Below are 12606 nucleotides of genomic sequence, written 5' to 3' on the forward strand. Positions count from 1 at the left end.
ATTGCGCTGGGACTTGGGCGGAAAATAGGCATCCATCCAGGCACCTGGAGAGAAGCAGCCACGTGCATGACCAGAGGCAGAAACCTCAGGGCCCAGGGAAGTTCTACCCTGAAAACTTGGGTGCAAGTAAGTCGAGGCCCCTACAGGAGTGCACGGCAGCTGAGTGCGAGTTTTGTGGCTCACAGCGGGGCCTAAAAGTGGGATTTAGGCCCAGATCTACAAAGGTACTTAGATGCCTTTCTCCCTGCTCACCTTGTGTGTGACTGGGCTACTTCCAGATTCGGCATTATGGGACTTGTGACTTCTCATGATTTTTACCAGGACTGACCATGAAAATAGTTACTATTGGGATTAGTGCTCCCCCTCCCCCGCGACTTTGAGCGGTCCCACTGAAGTCCATGGGAGATATTAACTTTAATTTTCCTGTCATTAATTCTTACCCTGTCTGAGTGCAATACAGCTTCTTTATTTACTACAGTGCAATACAGACCCAGTAGCACATCTTATATGCACACAGAGTAGTAAGGCATTATCTATTAGGCTTGTATTGTGAGCAGTAATGAATGAAGTCGCTGAAATGCAACTCACTGGGGTAGGAGCTACACACGGTAGTTTTTTCAAGATCAAGCCCGGATGCCTGTTAAAGGGTGAAATTCACCCTGATGCAGTGGGCTACCACAAGGTCTACACACCACTGAAGTTCCACTTACGTCATCGGAATCGGGTTCAAATTGATCGCCATGACGCACAGGCCTTAGGTCGACTCTCTGAACAAGGGGGAACCCTCACGGAAAAGTGATTAAAATCGGTTAGAACGGTAGACTGAGCCCAGTCTCACACAGCTCCAAAGAGCAGTATAAAAATGGGAATATCAAGGATATTCCCATGACACCGTCCCCTGCATGGATGCATGAGAAGACGTACAATTTCTGTGCCTGTGCTCTTCCATCAGAAAGAAAAGTACAATGATACGTTATGCCCATTGCCTTGAATCATCCCTTAGCAAAACATGTTGACCAGAAAGGTTTCAGAAATGCAGAAAATTTAATAATCTATTTCTTTTATGAAAGTATATGGGTCAAATATGGCCTAAATACATTTGAATTAAAATGCATTTAAAAGAATGTATGTATCAGACCAGGAATCAGCAACCTTTGACACACGGCCCATCAGGGAAATCCGCTGGTGGGCAGGGACGATTTGTTTACCCGCAGCATCTGCAGGTTCGGCTGCTCGCAGCTTGCCATTCCAGGCCATTGTGGGCTGCAGGAAGTGGTGGCCTGCACATCCCTCGGCCCACGCCACTTCCCGCAGCCCCCAATTGGCCTCGAACCGCGGCCAGTGGGAGCTACAATGGCCGAACCTGTGGAAGCAGCAGGTTAACAAACCAGCCCGGCCCACCAGCGGATTTCCCTGATGGGCTGCATGCCAAAGGTTGCTGATCCCTGTATTAGACAGTATTAGAGACAGCAAGTCTTCCAAGGCAATGACAACTATAACTAGGGTGACCAGATAGCAACTGTGAAAAAACGGGACAGGGGGTGGGGGGTAATATAAGAAAAAGTCCCAAAAACGGAACTGTCCCTTTAAAAACGGGACATCTGGTCACCCTAACTATAACCATTAATTGTTACCCAGAGTGTTACAAACGTGAATTTTTAAGACGCAAGTCCTTGAAAACCATCAAGCATACAGCTGCTCGGGAAATGTTTTTTGTTCTTACAAAAAAATCTGATAAAAGCTAAAAAGTCTTGGTTGAAATTTTTCTTCAAAATGGTTGGGTTCTCCTGAAAAAACTAAAATCCCATAAACTACCCCCACCCCAGGTTTTGGCACATGAACACTGAAAAATGTAGACCACAAACTGAAACATTTTGTTGAAATCATACATTACCCACAGACATTTCCATTTCTGGTGAAAAAATTGTTAAAGAAAGTTTCAAATGAAACATTTTGACCAGCTTTGTATTCTACTCTGAAGTTGTCCAAGCAAGGAGCCAATTTTAAACATACTAATTACCAACTGCACATATTAAACTTCCAATGAATAGGACAGGAAAACGTCTCAGAGTTTGCTCAAGTAATTCCATAAAGTACAATTAGCTTTTCGAAAAGCAAAATGCATTTCATAAAACACAATAAAGGCAAACAGGAGATTTTAATCACATTATATAAGGAACAATTTAGAGGCATTTGCAGATGACACATTACTACATTAATTCCAAGTTAGAGAGACACTATCGTTTTGACATCATACACCACCAGCACTGACAAGGAACAGAAAACATTACCTCCTATATCACAAGCCAGCACGATTAAGCTCTGCCTCCATCAAAGCTATATAGAATTAGCCTGGGGTGAATTTCAGTTGTAAATTGCACTCCATACAACTGAACTTCAGGGGGGAAAGAGACTTTTAATTGATATATACACTATGAGCCTTTTAACACCATTTTTGTCTACAAGGGGATGAAACATCAGGTATTACAGACCTTTCCGGGTTCACACTCTGTCCCATCAGCCCAAGGTGTGTGTTGAGTACGACATCCTTTGTGAGCTCCATCAACGTTAATGCACCAGAGTCTTCGGCACTGCATCTGCTTCATTTATTTAAATGATCATAGTATTAAGTAATGCCCGGCTCAAGGGTGACGCACACGGTTGACCACATGACATTTCACACTAGAACTGCCATCATTTACACAATGAATGTGTGCAATATAAAACAGGGCTGGGAGGGGAAGTACTGAATAGCTCAGGGTGCCTTTCAGCGCAAAGATAAATCAGTCCTGAACCTGGATGAGTGGAGCCCACCTGAAATCAAGTTACCAGCAGAGCTGATTGGAAAATTTCTGTCAACAGGTGATTTTAACAAAACATGGGCTGCGCATGTGTGTATTGGAACCAAAATCATGACCACGATCATGAAAAATCCCCCCCGTCTCCTGCTACCAGTTCCAGTCGAACCTAAGTTAGTGGTGATCATAAGCTGTTCCCCTCTGATAGCATTTCAGTCGGCTGTGCGAAATGGAACACAAAAATAGCCACTGGAATTGATGCTAACTGGTACCCGGGTGGGGAGTCTCAGCAAACAGCAGTGAACAATGTTTTTGCCTTTTAAAGGTAGAACAGGAGCGAGGCATGCTGCAGGACAGAGTGAGGACCATTGTGATATGCTTCTGTTCGGTGGACAGAGGCCTTTTCTCTCCGGGGCAGTCATATGTTAAATAGCCCCTCTGTGGCTGGTCCACAGAGGACAGCTGTACGTTATAGCTCCCAGGTAATCATCTGGGGCCTGGATTTTCCAAAGGGACTAATTATTTTGGGGTGTCTCCATGGCTAGGTGCCCAACTTGATATACCTTGGAAGTGATGAGCACCCACCCTGTGAAAATCAAGCCTCTTTCAAGTGTCTCAAGTGGGACCCCTCCAGACTGAGGCTATCAAAATCGCTAGTCACTCCTGAAGATCCTGGGTGCAGTCCTTCAGCGAAAGTGGTAGAGATTTGTGCTTCACAGGCCTTGGAGTCAAACCCTGCTGATGGCCTAGGGTAGTGGTTGTTATGGCAACACCTTTTTCCCCTGACAAAAATTAACAACCTGGATACCAAAATATATTGTAAGGGGACTAACTCAGCAAAGCTTTATTCCTCTTGCATGTTGCAAGCAAAACAAAGAAGTGGAAGAGCACTTACCATGTATGGGCAGACTTGAGAGCCTGGTCCAAAAATTAACTCGCATTGTTTATTAACATCATAAATTACTCCTGGGAGTTGTTGAGGCAAAGTGTAAGTCCTTGATACAGGCTCGTCTAGTAAACACTCCCCATAACCAGTGCTTCAATAAAACAGAACAACAACAGGGTTAAACAGGGATTTGTCGGGCCAGAGCCCATTTCTTTTTAATGTATGTATCAATGCAGTATCTGTGTGCCACACAAAAGTTAACAAATTAGTCCCCAAAGACTCCTGCACTGTAGCAAAATTTGACTGTCACCCATTTTACACACGGGGCTGCTCAGGGGCATACCCTGCTTACATGGTATGCACCAGGTCCCTGTTTATAAACAGACCTGTGAAAAGAACCCAGATTGCCTTCCTCCCAGCCTGGGCCTTAACCCACAAGATCATGCTTTCTCCCTTGTTATTGTGTTGTCATGTTTAACATACACTACTTCAGCTGCTGAGAAATACAGCACAATGCTTTGGGTACCAAGAGTGAGTGCAAACTGAAAGGCAATATTGAATAGTCCCGCTACACAAACAGTGTAAGAGCCCACTTGAGGGATACAAGCTCTCAGATCTGACTATACACAACATTGGGCCTTCACCTGCTCCCATCAAAAACAATGGAAGAAGAGGGCAGGCCTAGGACACGTTCATACAAAACTTTTCATTGTACTTCAGAAGAACTCTGCACTTTGGACTGATATCACGGGCACGGATCCTGGGCCACGGTAGGGCAACCTTGTGCCATTCCGACAGGTTGACGCTGCCTGAGTAAGCAATCAGAAAGCTCCTTTTGCATAGGGGGATCCTAAAGAGGTGTAGCAGCTGATATACTAACCCCGTCCCAGCTGCCCACATAGGGAGTATGGCCAGAGGAAAGGATGCATGGCCAAGCTCCCCTTTCCCCCTTCATCCTGGTCATTTTCTGATGCCAGAACGAGCAGTCAGTGTAAGCCAGAGCAACCTGACAGCCTCTCTAATTTATTCCAGGGTCCAGGTCGGCTCCAGGTCAGCTCCAAGGCCTGCAGAGGTGGATTTCATGGGCTTTAGCAACTGCCTTCCTAGCTGTACCAAGTGCTCCTAAGACACAACTCAGTATCTGGGTCACAAAGCTTAGGAAACTCGCTGCTCAGGTGAGCGGAGATGATGAGTTCCTTAAAAGTGATTTCCATGGGGGCCAAGACTTAGCCTTCCCCATAGAGAAGCAATTCCTTGCCAGTTAATCATGAGACCGAACTGGCAGGGACTGAATCTCAGAAGTTGTATTTCTACACTATGTAAACAACACCCCCCCCCCACTTCAACTCCTTTCCAAATGATGCACCCTTCGTTTTCAGTGTAACAAATGAGGGAGGTGGTCTGTATACCACCACCACCCCATATATAATGTCTTACTCTAGAAACTCAGTAATGTATTTCCTACTACATTTTGACCACATCCAGGGGTTGGTGTAGAAGTTGAGCGTTGGCGCCATGACATGTTGTTGATTTTTCCCTCCATCTTCTTTGCACTTATTATTGTCATCATGTGGCATGTTAAATCTGCAAAAAGCAAAACAAGTCTAATGAAGCGCACATTAAAGACCCAGTATCTCGTACTACAGCAGAAATAGGGTGTATAATAGCCAGAGTCCACAAAACCTTTCAACATCAGAACTCTAAGTGGCAATGTGTGTTCTCGAGGTGTTCTGAAGCCAGACACTTTGGGTAAATCTCAGATGTAGTTTTCTGTGTTGCTACCTGTAGCCGTGATCCTGCAGGCATTCTGGACCTCACAGGATTGGGCCCAATGTTATGCCAGTGACAAATTTTCCCCAGCCAATCTAAACAGTCAAAGACTTTGGCTGGGAATTTGAGAGTCGATAAGAATTTGGCACCTAACTCTCTTCGGCTCCTTTGTAAATCCCAGCTTTCCACAAGCTGTGGTGAAGTTATGAAATATGGCATCGTTTTGGACTTACAGAGTTTGAAACTGAGGCACTGTCTGTACTGGGAATGGCTGTTGGCACCCAGTCACCAGCAGGGCTGCACCAGTGAAAACCCCTAGTGCAGAGAGATCCAGCTAACACAAATTGCAATCTGCATCAGTGCAGAATACCCCAGTTCCAAGCAGAGTAAACAGCACTGATGCAAATTGTGTTTTACAGCATTGTTGTGTGTCTACTCTAGGGGTCTGCAAGCCACGGATGGCTGAAGTCCCTAGTATAGTTTAGCCCTGAGAATTCACTAGCCTAGTAGCGGAAAGTTTCTAATGAAACTGAACTGTGGTTTTAGACATCTAGGGCCAAGTTTGCCACTGATGTTGTTGCCTACATGGAGTCACACCAGGGATAAACTTATATTTTATCTGGTAGGTTTACAGAATGCCATCAAGAATCAATATCAGCATAAACCCATGTGAGATTTGCAGCACACACTCGATTGAACAATGCTGCAAAAATGTAACAGAGACAAAACATCTTAAGCTGCTTTGCTATTTGAAGTGGAAGAGGGGAAATGACTTGATGTGATCCAAATGTGAAGGCTGACGAGTTTCTATTTCCATTAAGATTTCGTCCAGTGAGCCAACTCTTCCCCCTGCCTCCCACACAGAGGCACTCCGTTTCAGGACCACCTCCTTTGGATGAAGCTCGTGAAGTAAGCTGCTGCAAGTTAGGGGTGGGGAAGGCCAAACCTTGGGGATTTCCATCAGGATATCAAATTAAAAAAACACAACTGCCCTTAAATATACATTGCCCAAATGAAAAACGCTTTAAGCCTGTTTATTAGACCTCACTAATCCCACCTCTGAAGCCTCTATGTTATTTTAATTGGTGATGTAGCCATCGGATAGATGACACAACCAGCACTTGCAAGACAAAACACTTCTTTTTCGTCCTTACCTTCAACGATCAATTGGGGGCTCAGCTGGATGTGGGGGCATTGGGAATCCTAGCTTCATAGCTGGTCATGCTCATCCACATGAGCACTGCCTTGGTGGAAGCTGTCTCAGTCGAATGCCAAACACACTAAGCTAAATTCATGCTCTGGCGTAACTACTCCATTAACTTCAGTAAAGTTACCCACCAGGATAGGGTCGACAGGCTGAGCAACACGCAGTGCCAGGAGCCCTGAGGCTAGGTGGCAGAAGGGGAGAGGTTTGCCCATGTTTACTCTTAGCTCTTCCACCACACGCCATCGCAGCCTCGTGACGAGCGGGAGTGCGTGCAAGGTGAGCGGAGCACGCTCTACGACATAAAATGGGCCAGCTCCACAGGCCATCGAGACCTTGGATCTGCTTGGAGACTGCTTGCCCTACTACTGACTCCCGCCCTCGGCATTTAGAAGTCAGCTAGGCCTGAGAGGGGATATGTGTTCATTTGATTTGGGCAGGGGGATGAGAAGGGCAGCATTCTTTTCTCCCCTACTCAATCGCCGCCCACAGCTGGGGGCTTTCGCGGACACACCATCCCACCCATTCTGTGCTCCCCCTGGGCTGGGCCTTCCCTTTGCCACTCCATGCCGCTACCACTGGGTGCTATGGAGCATCTTCAGCCACCTTCCAGATGCTGCCAGCTGTTTCACCTCCTTGTCCTTGCATCTCCTACCTACTCATTTCTTAGGCTCAGCTATGCATCAATTCCACTTAGCATACATCTTTGGCTATTTAAATGTAAACTTATCTGCATAAAAACATACACGTGGCCAAGTTCATGCGCGATCGTAAAAGCAGTACTTAGTCCGTTATCTTCGCTAATTGAGCAGCTTCTGTACGGATCACAAACAGTGCCCAGTTCAGCCAGACCTAGAAAGGCAAGGGCAGAACAAAACGGTGTATTATAAAAAAAGAAACATTGCTCAGAGTTAAGCACATATTAACATTGTGACCTCAAAGGAGTAAAACAAAAAAAAAAAAATAGATTAAGCTTACCTAATGTATCACATTTGTCGTGAGCTCTACAAATATCCTGTCTGAAAGCAGAACAGACTTGACGCTTTTAATTTTCATGTACACGCAAGTTACAGTACAAATGCAAAAATAAAAAAAAAAATTCAAAAGCAATTCTTGGTTCTCCAGCTGACATTCTCAAGCTGGTTTTGTCACACAAGCTATCAGTGAACTGAACAAAGAGGTCTGATTCAATTGCCTATTTAAGTCAAATAGAGTTTAACCAATTTCCTTCAATGGCATTAGGATCAGGTCCTGGATATTATAACCATTCTAAGTTGCATTTAACAGAGGGATAAGTATTTACCAAACGGCTTTCCATTGCTACACTAGTTCAACAGTTGCAATCCAAACACTTATTGCCATTACTGCGCTTCCCCAAATCAATTATTTCTGACGATCACATGCATTATAAATTAATCGCTTCCAACTGTGATACTCAAATGGCTACATTATTAATGAGAAAACTGAATATACCTGGTAACAAGTACAGCGGTATCATGTTTGGGTAGATTGTTTTCTTCAGGGTGGTTCTGGGAATGCTGCCATTGGCAAAAGTTTTTTAATGTTGTCTGGGCATTATAAGATATTGAAGGACCATCCTAGCCATAAAAAATATATATACAAAAATGTGTATTTTAGTTATTTATCTCAGTGCTCACTCCCTGTGGCAAATGCAAAGAGGAAAAAATACTTTCATTACCTGTTCATTATGTATCACGACTAATTTCACAATAACAATATTAATTAAATTTCCAATACTTGGGTCTTTATAGATAGAGGCTACCTGCATCAAAGAGAAATGTTCAGAGTTAATGCTGGCTTCAAACAAAGAATTAAAGCAACACAAATTTGTCTTCTGTTCTCTGACTGAGGGGAGCGTGGCAGATCTTCACTCTCTCACTAGGTTTTGTTGTAGAATTTTATCTACTGATCTAATCATGATCATCATCTCAGTGCAAAGCCTTGAGAGATTTAGCAACACCTTGAGCATTGTTTTAAAATGAAAAGGAAAACCTTGTGTGCCAGAATCCCAAAACTTTCTTCTGGACCCAATCTTCAGTTCTGCACACATATATCATCACCGAATTACAGGGCCACATTCTGTCCTCAGATACACATCTGCAACTCTTGCTAGCTAAGATTTTCAAAAGCGACTAGTGATTTCAAATGCTTCAATTTCTGGGATGCCCAACTCAAGATGACTTAAACGTTAAGTGCCTGCCCTCTGAAAATCCAACCCTTCTAAATAAGTCTCACATTGGACACCCAAAATCACTAGTCACACTTGATGATCTTGGCCATTCTCTTCCTGTAAATAATACTTTATGAAGTTTGTACATTTTGGGGGGAGACCGGGAGGGTGTGCAGAAATTTTCACCAGATAACCTTTGTACATTTTTTTCTAAGCCTTACACTTAAGTGTGTTTTTATCTATATTATACTCTACTTTTCCATGGATAACATTGGGGGGGGGGTTGATGGGAGGTAATGAGAATAGAATTTGACCCACAGAAATCAGAGATGGAAAAATCCAAATGGATCTAGTGGCTGCTGAGGGCTGGTCCAGGAATGTTTCCCATCAGATATTTACTTTCAAATAAATGGGAGTCTGTATCCAAAATAACTGCAGCTTTTGGCATAGTCATCTAGAGACTTATATCACCCTTCTCAAGGGACCTTTCTAACAACATTCTATTTTCTATATCGCTGTCTGTAAGTCTTTGGGGGAACTTAAATTGATGATTTTTTTTTTTTTGAAAGCTCATCTCTGGAAAGCACAGCATAAATTACCCAAGGGAATATCAAATGCATTTCCATGCTGTTCAATGTCCCATGCACCAAAGAAGAGAGTCACTGAACATTAAGCAGCAAGAGGAAACCTGTTGCTATGTTGAAAAAAAGCCTTTGTTCTGAGAAACAAGGGCACTAAGTAAACACTGACCCTAAACATGCTCTTACTATCAATCTCCTCTACTGACAGATAGCGGTAGTGTCTTTTGAGCCCCAGGATCTGGACTCTGAGTTCAGAGCATGCATTTGATTTAGGGAACGTGGAGTTCTGTAATCCGGAATCTGCTACCCATAGCATCAGCTCACATGGCTCTCTGCTTCAGTGCTGAGGGTAGAGATTGGCGCTTGGCAGGAACAGAAAGCTCATAGCTGATCAGTGAGCTCAGCACAAAGATCCAGTGGCATTTGGAACCATTGAGCCTGTGTAACCCACACACCTTCTGGGTGTGGTGTTCTGTCCCATCTAGTGGCACTGAGACCACTTAGAGAGAGAGATTAATGAGTTTGCTCTGCAGCCTTAGCTAACAGCCAGTTGGCTTTTAGCTTACGTGAGAGAGGCTCACGCACTAAACTCCAGGTCCCAGGTTCGATCCCGCCCACCGATGACCGGGGTCTGTCAGCATTACACTTGCCCTTGAATGGGGTGAGAAAGCTAAGGAAGATGCCAGCAAAACCACCCTACCGCTGCACACAAGGCAAGACTTGCCACTGGGACTCCGACCACCATAATGGAAAGTCAACTGATACTATTACTCTTCACGAGCTTTAAGCAGCAAAGAAAATTGGGTAACAACTCAACCTCTAAATCTCAGCATGTAGAAAGGGGGAGGGGATCCACACTCCTCACTGCGTATGCTGGGAAGCCACATGCGGCAAGATTCCCATTCAGCTTGTACGTCACACGGGCCTGAGTGGGAAGGAGACTAGATCCCAAGGACAGTAGCTAGCCTGTGGTAACCCCATGGCTGGAGACTTGGGGAACTGAAGGAGTGAGCCCCAGGAATAGTTAATTTATATGGTGGAGCCAGGGATGGAAGAACCCCTCCAACGGGACAGGAAGAGTCTCTTGTGGGTTCCGACATTTTCGAGACAAGACTGAAGTTTTGTCCATCTGAGCCACTTTCCATCTTTACCTAATCCTGACTTTAGTACAGTACTTGATGTACACAAGCTATGTGTATCGCACCATCTTGGGATGGGGCGAGTAAAATCCAAGGGGGAAAGTCTTCCTCTATTTTGATACTTACTATTGACATTAATGTTAAGATATAGTGTTGCAGATTAACTCCATGGTAGGCAACCATTCTACTGTCTGCCACCACCATGACTTCCACAAATCGAGGGTAGGAGAGGAATCGCTTTGCTCTTCGGTGTGTCTTGTCATCACTTGTGTTCTCAGTCTTGTTGTTATATGCAGAAAGTTGATTTTCTGCTATGCTATGTTTTAATACTGCCACGTCCGATAACAGACTACTTTCTTGCCATTGTCTTCTCCGGTTTTTCCTCTTGCTCTTTTTGTGACTATTTTCATGCCCTGTGGTTTAAAAAAAGATGGATTCCTGATTGAATACATTCAAAACCACATGTTTTTCATGTTAGGAACACACTTCAGTTCATACAACAGCTAGTAGCCTGTCTCCTACACTCATTCAGATTTGTTCTAAGTAGCTATGCAAAACAAGGATTGCACGGAAAGCCACAGTTTAGCAAAGCACTTAAACATGTTCTTAACTTTAAAGACATGAGTAGTCCCATTGAAGTCAATGACGCTAAAAGTCAGATGTCTTTAAATGCATTGCTGGACCAGGACCAGAGCAATCCTGTATGTAGGAAGAATTCAAAAATCAGCAAATTTTGTTCTATTTGTATCCAGGAATTTTAACTGTTCTGTCTGCGTATAGATTCCAAGTGTGTCCAATGTGGCTATTAACCCACATAAGAGATTAAGGGCTAAATCCTGCCTCTCTTACTCAGGCACAATTGAAGGATGGAATAAGGACTGCCAGATTTGGGCCCCAATGAGTGAAGCAATTACATATGATTCATTTCTGCCTGTAACAATAGCATGGCTGTGCTTCAAATATTTTTTCCCCCTCTTATTATTCTGTGCCACCAAAATGGTAAAGGTCATCTAATAACACAGCTGCCACTGACTAAAGAATAGAACACAGGAAGTTTCACATATACTGCTTTTGATATTCAATTAGGCAAAACATAAAAAGGACCTGGAAAGTATGTTAAAAGCTGATACGAAGATGACAGAGTGAGGCGGGTGCATGGGCAAAAAACACATATGGAACATGTACAATTAAGATTCACCATCTGATTAGTACGTAATTATAGCATTATTTAAGCGTAAGAGCAAAATCACTGGTATTTGATGCCACTTAAGTTTTAATCAGCTCATCAGAGGAAGTAGCTAATTGAATGTGATTCATCCAAGAGAAACAGCTCAGACCTGCTAAGTAACATAAAGCCAAATCAGCACTGTTCATCAAACGGCCTACAGACCTCTTAGTCTTTGTAGCTTTCCTTTAATTTCATCATGCTGGTGAAAAATATCCAATTTCCTTATCTGACCCACTGAGAAGGGTACAGGAAGCAGAATATTAGGGAACAAAGGAACGCTCAGAGTGCAAACAAGATTTCAACGATAGGGAACTTCTTGGCTATTTGACATGTGCAGTTTCCTTTTCAGATGTTTTAGTAATAATTTCCAAAGCACTGATTTTAAAATGTTAATAAATAGCAGCAGCCAGCTGAGTGTATGGCCCAATGACTGTTCAACTGAGAACTGTTAATTTGCCTCCTCCATGTCAAAATACGACATTCTAAAATTAAATGCTACCGTGCAGCAAACAACACATAACTCATATGAACTCCAACCATGTTTCCTTATGTTTGGTGTGGACTACCTTACGACAGCTAACAATCCGCACATAACAGCTATTTGAGTAAGAAGCCTGAAAAAACCCATGGCATTCATATATAAGTGGGTTACTCTACTTATCCTGCACTAAGCAGTGCTGTTAAACTGGGCATGATTCTGCTCTCATGCTAAAATAACTTCACAGGCAGCATTGGCACACCCCTGATTTACACCAGTCTAAATCAGTGCAGAAGCGGGGGAGATGGATCAGCGGTCATGTCGCACTGCC

The 12606-nt window shown here is 43.7% G+C and overlaps 1 protein-coding gene across 1 annotated transcript in view; it reads right to left on the bottom strand.

Moving 5' to 3' along the window:
- The window catches only part of ADAMTS9 (ADAM metallopeptidase with thrombospondin type 1 motif 9), a 131972-nt gene that overhangs the window by 96633 nt on the left and 22733 nt on the right, over nt 1-12606 (bottom strand). The window contains exons 5-12 of the mRNA XM_077821691.1: nt 10696-10982; nt 8358-8441; nt 8132-8256; nt 7637-7677; nt 7405-7510; nt 5122-5268; nt 3694-3835; nt 2493-2600 (exon numbers count right to left, since the gene is read on the bottom strand). Of these exons, the coding sequence (XP_077677817.1) occupies nt 2493-2600; nt 3694-3835; nt 5122-5268; nt 7405-7510; nt 7637-7677; nt 8132-8256; nt 8358-8441; nt 10696-10982 (1040 nt within the window). The remainder of the gene's footprint in view (nt 1-2492; nt 2601-3693; nt 3836-5121; nt 5269-7404; nt 7511-7636; nt 7678-8131; nt 8257-8357; nt 8442-10695; nt 10983-12606) is intronic.

This window comes from Eretmochelys imbricata, chromosome 7, assembly GCF_965152235.1.
Source record: "Eretmochelys imbricata isolate rEreImb1 chromosome 7, rEreImb1.hap1, whole genome shotgun sequence".
Classification (NCBI taxonomy): Eukaryota; Metazoa; Chordata; order Testudines; family Cheloniidae; genus Eretmochelys; species Eretmochelys imbricata.